This window comes from Budorcas taxicolor, chromosome 2 (assembly GCF_023091745.1).
Source record: "Budorcas taxicolor isolate Tak-1 chromosome 2, Takin1.1, whole genome shotgun sequence".
Lineage (NCBI taxonomy): Eukaryota > Metazoa > Chordata > Mammalia > Artiodactyla > Bovidae > Budorcas > Budorcas taxicolor.
This window is the reverse complement of record NC_068911.1, coordinates 90009828-90030371: the sequence shown is the minus strand read 5'-3', so window position 1 is coordinate 90030371 and position 20544 is coordinate 90009828. Positions and strand designations below refer to the sequence as shown.

At 43.3% G+C, this 20544-nt stretch overlaps 1 protein-coding gene across 1 annotated transcript; it reads right to left on the bottom strand.

Annotated features, from left to right (window-relative positions):
• Positions 1 to 728: 728 nt before the first annotated feature.
• On the bottom strand, positions 729 to 20492 carry RND3 (Rho family GTPase 3). The gene is made up of 5 exons (XM_052635722.1): positions 20343 to 20492; positions 19745 to 19832; positions 6890 to 6999; positions 3086 to 3220; positions 729 to 1248 (listed from the first exon to the last, which is right to left on the bottom strand). The coding sequence occupies exons 1-5, from the start codon at positions 20490 to 20492 to the stop codon at positions 997 to 999; spliced, it is 735 nt and encodes a 244-aa protein (XP_052491682.1). The 3' UTR covers positions 729 to 996.
• Positions 20493 to 20544: the final 52 nt, after the last annotated feature.

Genomic DNA, 20544 nt, shown 5'->3' with positions numbered 1-20544 from the left:
CGTACTTTTGATCTCTTACATCCAGACAACTTAACTCACAAACTGTGCTTTCTGCTACTATCCTTCATTCGTTATCTCATCAGGTGAAAATATCAATAGTACCTACATTTTTTTCCCCCTTGGATCATTCTATGACGTCATACCAAGACACCTTTTATTTGACTTTGCATTTTTATCAACGATGGCAAAAAAAAAAGAAAATCACACACCCTCTTTTCTAAACAGCACACAAAAATATCACATTGAGCAATTTACCACTTTTTAATGACAATCACAAGGATGAACAGAACCATCAGACTGAATAAAAATGGACACTTTTCTTCTAGTTGACCTATTCAATCTTTGTAGTGCTGGTCTGCGCACCCCGCAACACTGCAAAAGCCTTTCTTGAGAACCATCTCACTCAACTATCTTCAGGACAGCAAGATTTCAAAGCCTCACCAACTTTTCCTCTGGATATCCCATGGGTCCTGATACAATTTCCATTTTAATGATGAGCTAGGAGAAAATTAGATCACATCCTCTAGAAAACTAAACGCTATGGTCACAGTGCCAGTTCCCCAATGAGGATGGTATATTAATATATACTTTTTTGTAAAGGAGATTAAAACACTTAAAAATTAAATCAAAGTAGAGATCCGTGAATAGATTGTAACAAAGAAAACAAAAACGCAAGCACCATCAGAGTGTGATTTTTCTTCTTGGAGGTACTCGCATTCCTCTTCTTCAACCTCTAGCCCATCTGAATCTCTCTTTTTTGGCATATTTTTCAAGTCACATTTCAAAACTCTTCAATGAACTCACTTCCCACCACTTGTTCTACATGCCAAATCTAAGGACAGGATTCCAAAAAGATGAACAATCCTTCCAAATGCCTCCTAAGCCTCCAGAACACGTGACTTTGGCTGTGCACTTTGTTCAGACTTCATCTTTCTGTTTTGTTGGTGGTGGTTTTTACACTTAATTTCCTTGTCCTCATAAAAAATAACCGAAGATTCACATCACAGTACAACTCTTGGCTTTGTCCTTTCGTAAGTCCGTAGCCACTGCCGAGAGTTCTGGTCTGCTGGGCATATGTGAAATCCGCTTTGTCGCCCTCTGCGATTTGTTCCGCTTAACGTTTTTATTTGTCTTGTTTACACATGCCAAGGTGGCCACGTGAAAAATGTCTCTGACGCTATTTTCTGACTGTAAAGCTGAGCATTCAATGTAAGTAGCTGCTCCAATCTGTTTGGCCATATTTGCTCCCTGTAAAGCAAAAGGGATTGTGATCAGCAACAAGTCTCTGGGGAAAGTTACAAAGTATATTCCAATACCTCAAAATTATAATGCATCACAAAATGTTTCTAATATGTAATTGAATTTTCCAAGTATTGACGAAAAAATCTTTTTTAAACATTTTAACTACCTTCTTTATTATTGCATAAATATTTGCAGTCAAGGACCAGTCTTAAGATATTCAATTGCCATCACTCAGTAGGCACTGTTTGACTTCCCAGAGGTGCCAAAGGTTGGTCTAATGACACTGGGTTATCAATAAACAGCCCAATCATCAGGTAGTTAGTTAGTATGGGGTGTTGCCAGGAAGTAGAAGTCTTAGGAGGTGCTTTATCTTCACTACCAACTGTAACCTAGGGTAACTAGACACGTAGGTCTTCCAAGTTACAGCAGAGTATAGAATTACCCAGAGAATCTTACTGCTGGAAAAGAGTGAAAAAGCTACGGATCATGGATGTAAATGCTGCATGTTTCACACAGCTCTGGTAGAGTCATCCGGCTCTTCCACCCTATTTCAGCACCTCATGGGGAACTCAACTCTTCTTTTCTTGAGTGTAAATGGCACTCGTGGAGTAGGAAGCAGCAACCCACTCCAGTATGCTTGCCAGGAAAACTTCTGGCAAAATTTCTGAGCCTGGTGTACAGTCCATAGGGTCATAAAGAGTCAGACATGACTGAGCAACTAAGCAAATGGCACTCAAGGCTAACAGGCTGTACAAAAAGCAGCCGTAAGAGAATTTAGAATCAGTTTTGAAACTTACATGATTAAGGGCCAAAACAAATTGAGGAAAGGAACAATACTGTTACACATCTATAATTTAGGAGACATAAAATATGTAATTTTTAAATGTGGACCAGACAAAAAGGGGACCCAAGAAGAGCATGTCTACATCAAAATAGCTTATTTAAATTGCCAGAGTTGTGTTAACTGGAATGAAGGACAAAGAAGACCACAGTATGATTGGTCAAACAATGAATAAATAGAATTCTAGCTATTTCAACATGAACCGTCTTTAGAATTTGGTTGTAAGTTTTAAGAGAATGAACTTCTAAAACTAATCCTCCTCCTTCCTAAATACTTGGGAGAAATGCCTGCAGGAATGATGAAACTAGACGTTTTTTGGGGGGTGCTCTATTTTACTGACAATGGTCTTTTGTAGTATTTTATTATGCTGCTGAGTGTAAAATAAGATTAACTCTCTTTAAGAGTATTACTGATTTTGACCACATTCCCTCTTAAATCTATTTAACTTTAAACCCAGTGAGAGTTGCAGAGAAATACAACTTTGAATATGAGCCACTGTTTCTGCCCTCAAGTAATCAAGCATCACATGATTCTTCTGCTGAAAGACAGAACATTTTAAAGGGTTTCCTCTCAAATGTGCCTTATGTATACATGTACACATATGAATCCTTACACAGTCAATTGCTCAATGTAGGAAAGCTTTTTGAGAACCTCACAATCAAAATATCACCATAATTTTGGCCCAATCTTGTTCCGGATCACTTTGATGCTCACTGGGCAGTTTTTACATTAATCTGAGCAATGGACTGCCAGGAAGGGGCCTGGATGTTTGCTGTGAAGCCAGAGGCACAGACACACCAGCCCCTTTCACCTCTGTTCACAGATGGGCACAGTCTGGACACAGAGAGCTCATTCTCCATCTCAGGAGAGGGACTTGGACTTGGTGGTGACCCTTGGTTGACCCTGTAGAAACGTAGCTACTTTTTAGTTTATTTATTACAAGTGATGTTTCATTTCTGTCACTCTTTATAATCCACATGTTCACACTAACTATATACATACCTGGTCATAGGACACCGGGGTCTGCCTGTGATTCGAGAGCTCTACTAATGTACTGACATCGGTCCGAAGATCAGATTTGCAGCCAACCAAGAGCATTTTGGTGTTGGGACAGAACTCCTGGATTTCACCTTTCCACTATGGGGGGGAAAAGAAGATGAAGAATTAACAGAGTGCTGGCATCCATACAAAGGAAAACAATTTCTCTACTGGCAGGCACTGGAAATAGGACTCAGAAGGGACTTTTAAAAGAGAGTGTCACTTCAGATAAAAGGAGCAAAGTTGCATTTATCTGCCTAGTAGATATTAAATGTTACTGCTTTTAAGTATGGATCCATTGTGTGTGTGCTAAGTCACTTTAGTCGTGTCCGACTCTTTGCGTCCCTTTGGACTATAGCCCACCAGGCTCCTCTGTCCTGGTGGCAGAGGAACCAGGAGATTCTCCAGGCAAGAATAATAGAGTGGGTTGCCATGCTCTCTTCCAGGGGTTTTTTTCTGACCCAGGGATTGAACCCAAGTCCCTTAGGTCTCCTTTATTGGCAGGCGGGCTCTTCACCACTAGTGCTACCTGGGAAGCCCATGGATCCATTAGGGAACCATATTATTATCTATGGCACTTCCCCAGTGGCTCGGCAGGGAAAGAATCTGCCTGAAATACAGGAGACGCGGGTTCAATCCTCAGGTGGGAACATCCCCTGGAGGAGGGCATGGCCATCCACTCTAGTATTCTTGTTGGAAAATCTCATGGACTAAGTAACTAAGCACGTTATTATCTGTTCTCTTTCTCTGTGACTCATTCCCACTGTAAGAGACGTGTTGGGTGTTATCAGAAAGTAGCTAAGGCAATTTCTTAATTATTGAGGCATCTCTGAAAGATAAACATGACTCAAGAAAAATTATATATTCTAACAAGTCACTACATCCTTGGATATGTTCAGCTGGTACTTCCCAGCATGGGAAGAGTCAACACAAGTAGAGATATGCATTCACTGACCCCACCTAGAAAGACAGAGCAGTCACCCTGCATTGAAATCTCTACTGAGATTTCAGAGCCTGGAGATTAGAGTTAATACAGCAGAATCTCCTGCCTTTAAGGAGCTTCCATTGGAGTGGCTGAATCAACAAAGACCATGACATTTGCAATGGCCCATCTCCTGGGTTATCAGAGAGACACCTGGTCCTATAGCTCACATTCCCTTGAGTTAGTTTTATGCTGTGTAAGTTATTAATGTAGTCTACCCTAGCCAGCTGTTTCATGGCCCAACAAGAACTCTTAGAACTTCCAGAAATGGCTGGCAGGGAATTCCAGTTGTCCTCTTAGAAGAACAAATGGATGACTTTTTGTGGTTTCATTTCCTCAAGGTGGAGATGACCATCAGGATGGGAGTCAGGAGTTCAGACAGTTCATAGGAGAGCTCTCACGTTGAAGAGGAGTGATCAGAGATGCTGAGGTCAGGAATCTCCGCCTGACTCTCCCTGCCCACGTTCACAAACATGTGCTCTAAATTCTGTGGTGGTTACAGAGATGATTACAATGTAGCTGTGTCTTCCAGAAAGGAATTCACAAGAGAGGAGGGTGATGAAGTCATGTCTATAATACTACATAAAAGGGACATCTTGCCTGAGTAATTTAAAAGATCTCTAGAGGACACCTCTGGATCCAGAAGTGTGGGCAATAAACTCTAATTCAAAGTACACCAGGGTACCAAAGGGAGTAATACCACTTTGCACAAAAGTCCAGGGAATGGCAACCCACTCTATTCTTGCCTGGACAATCCCATGGACTGACAAGGAGCCTGGTGGGCTACAATCCATGGGGTCGCAAAGAGTTGGTGACTCAGTTCACGACTGAGTGACTTTCATTTCACTTTACTCCCTCCCTCCTTTCTCTCTTTTCCTCTCCTTCCTCCCTTTTCCCCCAGTATTATTTAGAGGCATCTACCATGCGAAGAGTCGACTCATTGGAAAAGACTCTGATGCTGGGAGGGATTGGGGGCAGCAGGAGAAGGGGACGACAGAGGATGAGATGGCTGGATGGCATCACCGACTCGATGGACGTGAGTCTGAGTGAACTCCGGGAGTTGGTGATGGACAGGGAGGCCTGGCGTGCTGCGATTCATGGGGTGGCAAAGAGTTGGACACGACTGAGCGACTGAACTGAACTGAACTGAACCATGTGTTTAGACAGCCCTGGAGTAAGAACTAGAAGGTGAATCGGAAAAAAAAAAAAAAAGTAAGATCTCTGTAGCTCTAAGTCACTCTAACCTCTTTGATATTCAAGGACTTAAAGGATTCAATGAATCTAGACAAACCATAGCAGGGGTTATCATGAGCCTTAAACCTCACACAAACATAAAATACATTCATTAATATCTCTAAGGCCAAGTCACTCCTCATTTGGTCTAAGCAGACAAAAGCAAAATAAAACAGAAGCAGGGTTTTTCACCATAAATTATGCATAACTTGATACTACATCAAGTAAGAACTCCAGTAAATAAGTAGTCTCTTTGATCCACAGACAAGCACGAGGCAAGCTGCTCTGTCATTGTTCGCTATGTGATGACTCTGGCCTCACATCTAGCAATTGTTCACAAGCATCGAAGGCAGGAAAGGCGTATTCCTGCTGGAATCTGACAGTCACGTCACTCGTGTTAAGATACAAATGTTACTCAACACTGAAACGAGTTAAAAAGCTAAAAAGACGCTTTCATCTTTTAAGAAATTAGTATTTCATTGAACTGTGCTTGTCATGTTTAGTAAAGAGACGGGGCTGGAGGGAGGGGTTGATTCACCTTAGATCCTAATTTCATCACGACACACAAGGCCTGTAGTCAAACTTAATAGGGAAAAACAAACTAAAAGAAACATATAAAATACAAGGACACTTCTGTGCTCTCAAGCACATCCTCAGATGAAGCCCGAATGCCTGGAGGAGAAGGGGGCTTTAGAAAGGTTTGATTCTGAAACATCACGGCATTCAGGCCAGGACTGAAGAGTCAACTAGAGGCTGACCCACGCTGGCCCTTGGACAGGCATGTGCCTTCTCTAGCTATCCTGGGGCTCAGTCCTAGCTTGTCTCCTCCCTCTCCTGGCCTCGCCAGGACCAGGGACCACCTGCAGGAGGGTCCCTTCTTCCTGACCTTCCCTGGGTTCCACACAGAGCTTCCTAGGGTCCCCTCGCCATGGACAAAACCTCCCTTACCTTTGTCTCCGGACACTAGCCATGTGATATCACTTACAACCTGTATACAACCACTGTGTTTACTAGTGTACAACAACACCCCGATCACAAGTCACCTGGTCTATTGCCTGGAAACATAGCCCTATTTTCTCCCCTATGCATTATATTTCTGTTTCTAATAAATAACATCATTACTGAAATATAGTTTTGTTTTTTTTTAACTAAACAGCTATGACTGCATTCATTTCAAGCCCTGAATCGAGGTCAAATATGAACCTGAAAAGTAAGCACAGTCTACAGGTTAATGAAAGAAGGAAGACACACTGAACAGTAACAGAGTATCGTTATTGTTAGCTGCACCACTGCTACCCAAAGTATAACACAGAGGTTCTTAAAAACGTATTTTGTTTCTTAAAGTGAGATCAAATGTTTAGCAGGTTCATCATCAAAACTTAGGTCACATATGAGTGGAAACCCTTTTATAATGTGAGAGTGTCCTTTTCAGTGTTTTAGTTACAGAACATACAGCAGGGTATTAACTGGAGTGTTTGAGCTCCCAGTCAACCAAATGTTTCTAATTTATATGCAGACAGTATTGATCTGTGTCATCACTCCCTAGCACTCACCTTTTTTAGGACACTGTCCAGAGTCTCTGGTCTACTGATGTCAAAGCAAATCAGCACAGCGTCCGAGTCTGGGTAAGAGAGGGGCCGGACATTGTCATAGTAAGGAGAACCTGAGAAGAAACAAAGATACACAAGTTGTCAGATGAAAATCCCCTTTGCCAGTCATGCATGAACTTTGCCCTTTGGAGCTAAATCTTTGGAGGGTCACACGGCTCCCATCACCTCCAATTCTCGAAAAAGAAAGCAAACAAAAGTCTAGTAGTGCTGGGCTGGCCAAAAACTTCCTTCGCGTTTTTGTGTAGTCATACGTGCTCTGTTACTCACTCGTGTCCGACTCCTTGCCACCCCATGGACTGTAGCCCGCCAGGATCCCCTGTCCACGCGATTTCCCCAGGCAAGAGTACTGGAGCGGGTTGCCATTTCCTCCTCCAGGAGATCTTCCTGACCCAGGGATTGAACCCAGGTCTCCTGCATTGCAGGTGGATTCTTTACCGTCTGTAACAGTACTGTATTTCTTTCTACAACAAGGCAAGGAAGCCTCACTGTTTGACTTAAATTCAAGGGAAGGAGCCAGGATCTTCAGTTCAAAGAGTAGAGCCAGAAAGGAAGCTGGAAAGGCAGAGCCTCTGGACCCCAACGTCCTGAAGCGTAAATCCACCTCTGCCCCTGCAGGGGAGGGGCACGTAGCTTCAGGTCACTGCTCCTTCAGTTCTTCATTCATGAAATGAAGATGACGACAGTAGCTACCTTGGATTAAGTGAACCTGGGCAGTGCCCGCACTTAGTAAGAGATCAAAAAGTCTTAACTATGGTTATGGCTGGGCTAAGGGCTTCCCAGGTGGCTCAGTGGTAAAGAATCTGCCTGCCAGTGCAGGGGATTGGCAGATCCCCCGGAGTAGGAAAAGACAATCTACTCTTGTATTCTTGCCTGGAAAAACCCCATGGATAGAGGAGCCTGGTGGACTACGGTCCATGGGGTCACAAAGAGCTGGAGACGACTTAGGGACTTAGCGCACACACATGGCTGGCTACTGCAAGCTGAGTGCAAGCAGGAAGCACCATAGCTGGAGCTACTTCCTGGGGAGGAGCCCCAAATCCAAGATCATTCTGTCAGTACCATGGAGGTGGGGGAGAGAAGGAAGGGTAGGTTCAGCTATGCACAGAGAGCCATCGTGAGCCTCATCTCGCACCACCCTGTCTCCCAGTTACAAGGAGCCATGACCTTTGAGTGTGCTTACTTAAACCTTATCACCAAACCCTGTACAGACTCTTCCTGTTACAGAGAAAGAATGTAATAAACGCCATACTGAATTCTGTCACTTTTTTACACAGTTCCATCTCTGGGAGTAACACCTAGGATATGAGACTGAGTTAAATCCAGCCTAATTTAAATCCTAAAGCTTCAAGTTACCAGCCAATTAATTTAACCACAGAACCCTCTTCTAATCATATAGGGCATTTCTTCTGTTCTTTCAAGAACCCCAAAGGATGAATGATTGCATGAGGCCAATTATAAAATTAAATAACAGTTTGTTATGTTATTTATTTTGTTTCAAAAAATCATTTTCGGTATACTGAATACTGCACAAGCACAACAGGAAAATCATTAAATATATATCTATATATAAAATTGACTCCAGGATAGAGGAAAAACCTCTAAACTACCAGTCTTTTTGAAACCCAATTTCATTTTGACATCACCTTCCATTTCTCGCAGAAAAACATGACATGCTGTCCCCTGATAAATCAAAACTTCAAAAGTCAAAGACAGGGAAAGAGAAAGACTAAAGAGGCGTTTCAAATAATCTTTTAAATTTCTATCAAAACAAAAATCTTCAGGAGGCTGCTCTTGAGATATCGAAGTTACTATGTGTGGTTAGGATGCACCATTCTCTTTTCACAGGATATGATGCGTGCCCAGTACCCACTGGTTAACCCCAGGAATGCTGTGGCCTTTTCACCAGCAGTGACAATTTCAAGCCAGGTGTGTCTACCAAGCCAGGAAGAAGGGAAATGTTTCTAGGCATAAGGAAGGAAAGTGTGAGTAAAAACAGACCAACTAAAGCCAGAATCAGTCCTGAGCTACAGCAGTTCTTTGCCCACATCTGGAATCAGGACCCTGATGAAGCAGAGACTGACAAAAGAAAGGTATTTTGACAAAGTTTAAAGGCTTTAGAGCAAAAAAAAAAAAAAAAAGCAATCATGCCATTTTAAACAGTAAGACTTATTAGAATAAGGCTGTTTCTGAAAATGACACACTGCAGCTGCTGCCTTTTCAGTCACTGAAGGAAAAAGATTATCTGAGGTTAAAAGAAAAATTCACAAAGACTCCATCAACTTCAACATTTTTGAGAGGACTCAGAAACGAGATGGCTTACCACTCTACACAGACACACTGGGATTTCCATATTTGTTCTGTGAAGTTCAGACTTTCTCAATCGCAGCTTCTGTTTTCGAGTCCAAAGTCTAACCTGGGCACAGTTTCTGCCATAAACATTGGGGGATCTCTTTTTCCAAACATAGAATCAGAAAATTCCAGATCTTAGAGTGGGAATTCAAATACCAGACATATACATGAGGATTTCCTCTGCTCTGCCAAAGTTAGCAGGAGATGACTTGACCCCAAATCCAGAAAGTCCCAGCGTTGCAATAATTCAGACTGTCAGAAGCCTAATCAGGCTTCAGAAATCTCCTTTCTTAGAAATCAGTCCCACTGGGAAGAAAACTTTGTGGTTACTTTCCCGTCTCCAGCTCACCTGTGTCTCCAGTTTACCTGAACTTTGGAGGACAGAAACTTTAACTAAGATGAAGGCAAGTGAACACTCCTAATCTCTGATCTAAGACTGTGTTACAAAACAGTGAAAATCATCTTTCCCAAACACAAATTAAGGAAAGACAGTTGGAGAATTACAAAGGTACTAAAACAGAGTAATTAAAATTCAAACTACAGAGAAAATCCAGAGGAATGGTTTTAACTTCTAAGCCAGCACATGTCTGCAGAGACCACCCTGCCCTCCCTTTTGTGTACTGGGTTCCCCCCTCCTCCCATTTTAAGGCCACAAAGGGGATGTGGCTTTGTCTTCAGGCCTCACTGCTGGGGACATGGGCTTCCTAGAATCAAGGAAGCAGCCTCCAGGGCTTAGTGTTGTTCTTTAGTCGCTCAGTTGTGTCCGACTCTTGGGACCCCATGAACTGTAGCCCGCCAGACTCCTCTGTCCATGGGATTTCCCAGGCAAGAATACTGGAGTGGGCTGCCATTTCCTCCTCCAGGGGATCTTCTCGACTCGAGGATCGAACCCATGTCTCCTGCTTTGGCAGGCAAATTCTTTACCACTGAGCCACCTGGGAAGAAGCCGCCCGTGCTTAGTGGTTGTACCCAAATATCTAAAAAATGTAGACATTGGCCTGACTTTAAAATAAATGAAGTCTGCAACTTAAACCACATTCTTATGGAAGTTTGATTCTGCTTTTGTTTTTATTGAGTTTCATATTTCGAATGAAAACACACATGTAAAAAACATATAGGTTAAGGTTCATGAGAAATAAACCACCTTGCTTGTTGAGGTTCTGAAGTCATTTTTAAGAGCTTTAACAAGATCTAATTAGGAATGACACTTTGATCTGTCCTATTACTTTTGCTAATGAACAGTGCTTTCAGATCAACCAAGAGTGTCCAAAGGTAGTAATAAAACTGATCTCCACATTTATTAGTTATAAGCATAATTTGCCTAACCACAAGAATAATTTGTCATTAAAAATAACAAGATCACTTATTTATTATAAGGCTTGATAAGGCAAGGTTAAAACTTTTTTTGAATGGAAAAATCCATGGTCTGCTTTTTTTTAAGAGTAAAAAGGAAAACTGATATAGATTAAAAAACAAAAAACAAAACTGTCCTGCCAGGAAGAATCTAACAGTTCATCAGCTAAGCAGAACCTTCAGGGGAAAAGAAAATATCCAGTTCAACTTGCATGTTCTTGCTCTGTGTTCAAGCACCTGGAATTCTTGCCTATAAAGCCAAACTACTACCCAAAGCAAGGAGGAAAAGCCAAGCTTAAGAGTGCACGGTGTCATCACAGGCATGAGCGGGATAACTCACCAGTCAAAAAAAAAAAAAAAGAAAAGGAATTCCAGGAATGCCCCTGTGAAGTGAGAAGCAATACAGGGAGGCAGAAGTGACCCCAAAGAAAGAAGCAGAAAAGAAAGTAAGCCAATGAGACAGGAACAGTAGCTGCCCCTCCTCCTCCATCCCATCAGAAATGTCTTAAAGCATTCTGTTAAGCCAAACAGGAAAAGATTAAGTTCTACAGATTCTTTATTTTAAATAAAGAAGCATGTAAAAATCTTCCAAGGTAACTATAGAACTAAACACAGGGCAAGAAAGAACACTGAATGATTTTGTATTATGTAGAAATGTACCAAACTTCAGGGCTTCCTGGTGGCTTAGATGGTAAAGAATCTGCCTGCAGTGCAGGATACCAGGGTTCAATCCCTGGGTCGGGAAGATCCCCTGGAGGAGGAAATGGCAACCCACTCCAGTATTCTTCTTTGGAGGATTTCATGGACAGTGGAATAACTTGGTGGGTTACAGCCCATGGGGTCACAAAGAGTCAGAAAGGACTGGATGACTAACACTTTCATTTTCTTCTTTAATCATTTCAGTTAGTCTAGGTACTGAGCTTTGCTTGTTGAATAAAACTTTCTCACAATGTGAAGTAGGCTTCATGCACATGGTAGTTCTGATGCAGCATTTCTCTTATACTGTGCGTAACTTTAAATACCTAGTACTACTCCAAGGTCCTTTCTATTTAAGCGTCAGATCATCAAAGGGAAACTTTCAGAAAATTCCACACTGTAAAGAAACAAGGACACTATATACACAAAATGTGTCCCCAAACCTCTCAAGGACCAAGCTCTGCAGGGTGAAGACTGCAATAGAGCCCTGGGAGGTTGTCTGAGTTTCGGCAGTTTGGCGAACATCAGCAAAGTTCTAAAAGGCTTCTGAATCTTCAGGTCTACCCATCCTTGTCTTCAAGAGCATTAATTCTGGGCGAGAGCAGTCTTTCCAGCCCAAGAATAGTCACAATGTGCCTCACCCAGAAACTACTTTTGCAGATACATACCTGTCTGCTTAAGTCATCTGTTCACAAAGATAGAACACACCATATATGTACATAATTAAACGTATATGTTTGAAGATTAATGCCCAAAACGGAGGCTGTGTGGAACCTTTTGCAAAACCAGTTCAAACACTGGGAAGCTTTTATGGGAGCTTGAGAACTGAAAACTCATCTAGTTGAATATTTCATTAATACAACTTTCTTTTATTAATATTTGAACCTAAAATTGAAAAACTTCACTTTCCCCCCTAAGAAATTCCTACCTAGAACAATAAAATCAGGAATACTGCATATTTTGGGCAGAGGAACCACAGTTGCTTTTGGTATTTTTTTGTGACTAAGAGAATATTTGTACCCAACAGCAGTTACCATGTGGATGAACTGCCCAGTTATTATAAGATTCTATTTCCTGATGCCATCTCCACTTAAGAGTAAATGGTCCAATCAGCAATCATCTCAGGAACGTGAATTGAGTCCAGGCAGAACCTTTGGTCTGGCTCAGTGTGAGACTCTTGAACTCTTTCATTCCATGCAGTTTGTACTACAAGCATCATGCCCTCAAACATGCAACAAGTATTCCCAGGAAGGATATTTTGTTTCTTCTATAGGTTCAGATCAACAGAAATTATAAACAGATTTTATGAAAATTTGGGGGGGCATTTCTCTATTGCTATAAAAATAGAATCAATATTTTCAGTTTCGGGGAACAATGTAGATATGAAGTTGTATCGAAAGTCAAAGAGGAAGAAATAAGACTGCTATTTCTGAGCTTTAAATAAAGGTTTAGGGTTACAATCCCAATCTTACTGAGACACTTTAAAAATACAAGAATCAAAATATTTGACTTAAAGTGGAACTATAGCAAGTCACAGAGCTTTAGGGAGAAGAGCAGATAGGTATACATCTAAAAATGTTACATTATTATTCAGTAACAACCCATGAGTGAAGCTCCTATGCCACACACTATGTCATCAGGCTTGTTTTTCAAAGTCAACGTGTACAACTCCTGGTTGGACTTCTGAGGCAGCTTACCTTCGTGCCACTGAAATTCCTGTTTTGTCAAGAGGGTCTCTGAGTAGGGCTGCCAAGATATAGTGGCTGACATTTAAAGGGCATCAGAAAAGGGTGGCAACATAAGCAATTCATTTGGCACAGCCCACCAGGCACCATGAGCTAACTGGAAAAAATATTGGTCCTTGGTGTTGTATCTACATGCAAAAGAACTGGATTAATGAGGAAACATCTGGTTACTACAGGTGGCATCAGAATGACCAATCTGGATGCCTCACCAAAAATGTGCAACTTAGCAAGAAAACAGATTTAGACAAATATAAACTTTGACAGATATAAACAGAAACCACTGCATAGTAGACAGTTTTCCAAATACAGTTTTAGGTATTTTTTATCAGATATCACCATCCTAACTCAGAGCTGTTTTGTCTTAACCCACATCTCTCACAGAGTTTCAGGAAAAAATTCAAGTTAAGAGTCAAAAACCTGGCTTTGAAATTCTAAGCTCCTAGAGCTCATTACTGTCTTACGATCTAACTAGTTTTGTGCAGTTTTGCTCTTTGCTTCACAACACAAGCACCCACGCTTCTTTGGCTTCTGTGTAAACTCTTCCTTTCTTCCTTTCCCTAAGAAGGTTAACTGCAGTTAAAATGCTTCAACTGTCAGAATCTTGGTTTCCTTGCCAGCCATTTAACATAATAAGCATGTTTTCAAGAGGCAGGGATATTACAGATTTAAGAACTGAGTCAACTTGTTAGCAATAAAGAAGAAACTGTGGCGGACTGCAATGAGGCCTTGGGCTGACCCTGCAGTCTTCAGCTCTTCTTTGGATCTTCTTGTTAAGTGAGTCCAGCTTTAGAACCTTCCAGCTCACCCTCTTAAGAACAAGTATTAGACTGTGAGTACTCTGAGGGCAGGCACCATGCTAGCCAGGTTTTGCACCACCCTCTTCCAGCTCCTACAGCATTTAGCAGAGTTCAGGCACATTAAAAAGCTCTAAAAAATGTTTACTTGTTTCAATTATTTCTGTAAGTACTGAAATGTTAATTTGCCTATTAAATGACAAAAAAGGGACCAGTGACCCTTTTGACGCTGCTTTTCTGGATTAATGATATACTGGTTACACTGCTGACATTCCCATCCCAGTTAAGAAATATTTCAAAAGTACTTATCACTGAGACCATTCTTCAAACCTGATGCATAATCTACAAACATAACAACATAGATTTATGGATGTCGAGCAATCTGTCCTCAAAGTCAGGTCATGAGTAATCAAGAGTTTCCTCTCTTCCCTTTTCCTTTAGGTATAAAAGTTAAAGTATATTACCTTTCCTGTTAATACTGCTAAAAGCTAGTACAGGAAGTGTTAACGTTAGCACTCACGGCCTAAAAGAACCTTGTATCAGGAGAGGATTCAAAAAAGTGTATAGGAGTTATCGTGGGGGAATATTAGCAGCTAAATTGAGTATTTTAAAAACTAATAATATGCCTTCGATAAAATGTGCATTACCTTGCCTTGGTTAAAAGCTGAAATGAATGATTATTACTCCCTACATCACATGTCCTGAAATTACACTGCAATCAAATCACTTAGGAAAAGATATGGTGATCCTTAAATGGTGGATTTCTATTATTAGTAGGCACTGGCTTCATGCTACAAATTGCTTCTATGCTTGGCGAATGTGGCCAAGAATCTGAAGCACAAGACTACTTTGGTCTCATCACATCAAAATGTTGAAACCATTACCCACTGTTTTACAGAAACTCACTGAGTGAATTTAAAAACCAGTAGGAGCATTTCTGCAACTTTTAACCAAATGCTTGTCTTATCATCAATAAAAAGTGAATATTTCTCATTAAAATAAAGAAATCGTAGACCTATGTCTGAAGACTACCTTTAAAATACCCCCCTTTAAGAGGAGGATTCACAATGCTGTTTTATTTATAAGAAGGCTTTGCTTCCTGGGTTTTTCTTTTTACTTTTTTTTTGGAGTATAGCGTGATTGATAATAGTGTTAACAGTGATAATAGTGTGTGGAGTATAGTGATTGATAATGTGTTAGTTTCAAGTGTACAGCAACGTGAATCAGTTACACATACATCCAGGGCTTGTCTGGTGGCTCAGACGGTAAAGAATCTGTCTGCAATGCAGGAGACCGAGGTTCAATCCCTGGGTCAGGAAAATCCCCTGGAAAAGGGAATGGCAACCCACTCCAGCATTCTTGCCTGGAGAATTCCATGAACAGAGGAGCCTGGTTGGCTATAGTCCATGGGGTCGCAAAGAGTTGGACACAGCTGAGTGCTACACTTCACTTCATAGGAATATCCACTCTTTTTTAGATTTCTTTCCCATATAAGCCATTACAGAGTATTGAGTAGAGTTCCTTGTGCTATAGATAGGTCCTTGTTGATTACCTATTTTATTTATAGTAGCATTATAGGTCGGAGAAGGCAATGGCACCCCACTCCAGTACTCTTGCCTGGAAAATCCCACGGACGGAGGAACCTGGAAGGCTGCAGTCCATGGGGTCGCTGAGGGTTGGACACGACTGAGCAACTTCACTTTCACTTTTCACTTTGATGCATTGGAGAAGGAAATGGCAACCCACTCCAGTGTTCTTGCCTGGAGAATCCCAGGGACGGGGGAGCCTGGTGGGCTGCCGTTTATGGGGTCACACAGAGTCAGACACGACTGAAGTGACTTAGCAGCAGCAGCAGCAGCATTATAGGTCAATCCCAATCTGCCCATTTATCCTGCCCACCCTCCATACCCCCCAGTAACTGTAAGTTTTTCTACATCTGTGACTCTATTTCCATTTTATAAATAAATTCATTTGTATCATTTTTTTAGATTCCATATATAAGTAATGTCATATGATATTTGTCTTTCTCTGTCTGACTTACTTCATTCATTCAGTATGACAGTCTCTTAGGTCTATCCGTGTTGCCGCAAATGGCATTTTGTTCTTTTTCATTGTTTAGTGAAATTCCATTGTATATTGTACCACACCGCCTTTATCTACTCCTCTGTCAATGGACATTTAGGCTGATTTCATGTCCTGGATACTGTAAACAGTGCTGCCATGAACACTGGAGTGCATGTATCTTTTCAAATGATGTTTCCTTTTAGAGGGACTGAAATAACTTTAAGCAGCCATAAGACACCAACTGGCAAATTGCCACTTGTGGTTGCTTTAATTGGTGTGTGCGCTGGGGGCAGCTACAAGCATTTTCTACCTGAGGAGGATCCAGGGGATCTGTCAACATTAGGGATGCCTGACAAGGGAAATCCACAGCAACCAGATGAAAAGGGCATTTGGGTTCAAGAATCTGACAAAATTGGCTTATCACAGGTTGCATATGAGCCAAACTAAGTGGGGAGAAACTCCTTTTTCCAACTCTCTGCCCTACCTGGGTGTATGACCCTCAGCAGATAGGACAATATTTGAATTAAAACTATTATCTCTAAGGCCTCAGAGAGGGCCTGCACATAGTAGGTGCAGAAAGAAAGGGGAGAGAGTCTCCTAATATCTGGTAGGAGGCTAAGCAGGATGTGAATGCCACTGAAAGAACAAAGCTCATGTCATCACTCTCCCTATGTAAGAGAAGTTACATGCCTCCTTTCCCCTCTAACATTCATAAAGTTCTAGAAGGGGAAAACTCTTCTCCAGAGTTAAATTGATAGCAGTTGGAAAAAATAAATGTAGCAAGAGGCATCAGACATGAATGATAAACCATTTTTGGTGGAAGTAGTCTATTCTTAGAATCCAAATAGTGTTTCATGACTGTGTTTAATTAACTCACACTTCACCTCACAAACAACATAATGGGATTCTAAATAATTCCCTTATGCCTTTTATCCACTATATATAAATCTTAATCTAAATTTGCCCTAAGATTTCATTACTGGATAAATTTGCAGTGTGATATTTTCTTAATCACAGGTTTTTCAAACCTGCACATTTTAGTTAAATACACATATGTTTTGTTTCATTAAATAAAAATACAGTGATTACTTCACAACAGACTTCATTTCAGGTAATTGTATTTAATCTGATGAAAGGCAATGTTTATAAAGTTGCCATTCTTTGTGCACAGATAATTCAGTGATGACAAATGTCAGGGAATCTCATCTCCTTGGAAATGATGCATATGATTATTCATTTGTTCATTCAACAGATTTTACTGGGTGACTACTGTGTGCAAGGTATGATGCTATGTGTGCAGAGACAACAAACGGTAGAGTTTGGATTAAATATTTGAAACTATCTGAAGTGGTATTTATCTGCACATGTGAAGCATAGCCTCCAACTATAAACTGCCTACATTCTGTTTGTTTCCTAGCCTTTGAAAAGCATGTGTCTTTTTTCTCTTAAAAAAAAAAGTCAATTTAGCCCTTTGGGCGCCCAATTTAAAATCTCCTTTGGTGGTCCCGTGACTCCTGAAGCTTGAGACAAGGAAGGGGTAAATAACCTAACATTCCTTTAAGGTTACCCATGCCCCCTCCCTGCCCAAATGGGTCTCCTTCCTAAATCCACCAGGAAGCAGTGGCTCTGTTCAGAATCTGGCTGGCTTCATGGGTGGTGAAAACTAGGGCGTGGGATGCCAGATCCACTGGGACTAAGAGCTGAAGCCAACCAACATCAGTGAAACAAAAAGATTTGCCTGTCTGGTGACCCAAAGCCAAGAAGTCTACAGCTAGGAATGATCCTGCACATTATTTGCTTCTGTATCCTTTTTTCAGATGACGAAATGAGACTCAGGGAAGGAGAGGATCCGTACCCAGATATCCGTGTAAGCAGTAGCTTAAAATCTAAACATAGCTCTTGTATCAAAGACCGAATCAGACTCACAGACCCCCATGTCTAAATCACTCTTATCCTGCATTCGGTCCAAACAGACTGGGAGAGGGGGTTGAGTGTTGGTGTTAATTATTGGTACCGTACCAGCTGTCCTGCCCATGAGGCATAACAAATACCACGATATATCTGGTAATTGGAGTCCATTAAGAACTAGGCTGTGTACAAATCTAACGATGGAAATGCCTGAAACAAGCATTCCGTCTATCACCGCCTTCCCTATAGTTTTGAGAGTGTGTGCAATCCTCAGCATAAAATCCGGTGAGGTCTTGGTTTTGCTACCCTTGGCGAGGCTCCAGGAAGAGCCCGATTCTCCAGGGAGAAACAAACTCAGCGCATCTTACTGCAGCCCTCGGCGCACCTGGCAACAACCGTGAGAGGCGCTCGCGCGAGACTTCTCACTTGCCTTTGTGCAGGGACTGCCTCTGGCGACCCTGTCAGTCTGGCCTCTTCCTTGTGCTCTCTAATCGCCTCAGTCCCTCCGGGGCTCCAGAGGTTACAGCCGGGGGCGGTGGGAAGCTCGCACAGCCCACAAGCATCTAAGCGAGGCCCCTCCCAGCTGAGCACAGGTCCATCTCGCGGGCCTTCCCCGCCCGACAGTAAAGCCTGCGTGCTGGCACTTGCGCGCTCCTCCTCGCCAGTTTCACCCAGGATTTGGCTCGGTTCACCCGCAGCAGCCCAGCTCCCTGCTAAACTCCTAGACCTAAGCTCAGGGGCCTTCCCCGGGCCTTCCCGTTGTCTCCTCCTCCTTCTCCAGAGGCTACACCCTTCCTGGAAAAGGGACTCCTACGCCGCCAGGCACCGTAGCAGGGTCGGCGGGTCCCCGGGTTCCAGCCGGAGAGTCTAGGTGATGTTACCGCCCCCACCGCGCCTGACCCAGACTGCACGCCTGACCCAGACTGAACCCCTAACATCTGCGCGGGGAAGCCTTCCCCTTCGCGGTGTAACCCGCCCTCCCTACAGCTGCGTGCCAGGTTGGTGCGTGAGTGCGTGGGAAGGCGATAACCCGGCCTTGAACCCCAGACACTAGAAAATAATTCACCGTGCCAATAATTCAACTGGATGGGAAGGTCAAAGGCGAATAGGGCAGCCCGCGGCCTCGCACACTGGAGAGGGGTGATGCAATGGGTTAGGGGGGAATGGCGTGGGCCGCGGGACACCAAGTGATCACGGGGGCGGGGGAGCTCAGAGCTGCAGGTCGGCACCGAGGCGGCGAGGGCGGCCGGCAGCTAGGAGAGGAGGCCCGGGGACCCCCGCCGGGTGCTGCCCGCGCAGCCAGCGCATTCCTGGCAGTAGGCGTCACGAGCGCCGCGGATGCTTGCGCGCCCCCTACTCTCTCCGCAAGCGCGGAATCCGCACGTAAGTGCGTGGCTTCGGGGGTTTTCTTCCACTTGCCACCACCCTCTCAGTGCTCCCAGTCTACCAGCCAAGCAGCAGGTTAGATCCTGGAGGGGCGCTCGCATCCTAGAGCCAGTTGATACCGACAAGGCGCACACATCCCCCCTAACATTTAGCTACCCTGGCCACCCCGAGAGGACTCGGGCACAGCTCCGCGGGCCAACCGCTCCCCGGACACCCGGCTACAAGCATTTTACATCCCGGGGTGACCCTTCGGGCACGGAGCTTCCTTTTCTTCCCACAGCTATTGCCCGACCCAATATCGTCCCCCCACCCCCATTCAGAAGGGGCAAAATTTTCATATATCAGGGAATCCCTCGTAAGAAGCAAAGTTAACGGAGGAACGCAGAACGGGCGCTGGCGGGTGCCGAGAGCGTGCCAGAAACGCGGGGCCCCGAGACCCTTTGCGTACCCCCTGATCGCCTGGAAACCCGCCCGAGCGCCACGCGGTCAGATGACTCTCTTACCCGAAGTGTCCCATAGGCTCAACTCTATTCTTTGTGTGTCGATTTCAAAACTGGCCGTGTAATTCTCAAACACTGTAGGGACGTAATTCTGGATAAAATGGACAGAAGTAAAGAGGGCAAAGAGGTTATCTTAAAATGCACGACAGCTGCAGAACACCCTCTGAAAATAGTCTCTTTACTCTCCCATTAAAAAACGAAGCCCACCCCCCCCCTCCCAAATCCACACGCACCACATCTCACACTAAACACGCAGATCCTTTCCGAAAGCCCTAACTTCCCTCTTGCCCCACCCGGATTCTCCAAAAGTGGAGGATCCGAATCTCCCAACCCCAGATTCTGCACACATGACCGAACAAGTTTCAGAAGCTAACAGTAGAATGTGCAAGCGCATCCCAACCCCTCCACGCTTCCACCCCACTTTTCCTTTCCCGGCAACTAACCGGGGCGAAAGTAATAAGCAGTGAGAAAGACGGCTGAAAAAAAAAAAGAAAGAAAGAGAGAGAGAGAACCGGGTGAAGGGTGAAAGCCAGGGAAACCCACCTCGAGACGGGGATCCCTTCCCCGCCGCCCGCCCGCAGCCCCAGCCGGCCACACTCACTTCGGGGAAGCAGTCTTTGGCGAAGACGTGGAGTAGCGCGGTTTTCCCACACTGACTGTCTCCCACCACTACTATCTTGCATTTCACGTTCTGATTAGGATCCATGATAGATTTACTGGATAATTTCTGGCTGGCTCTTCTCTCCTTCATTGATCTTGTCTTATTTTCTCTTGAAACAGGAATTTTCACTTAAGAGGAAAAA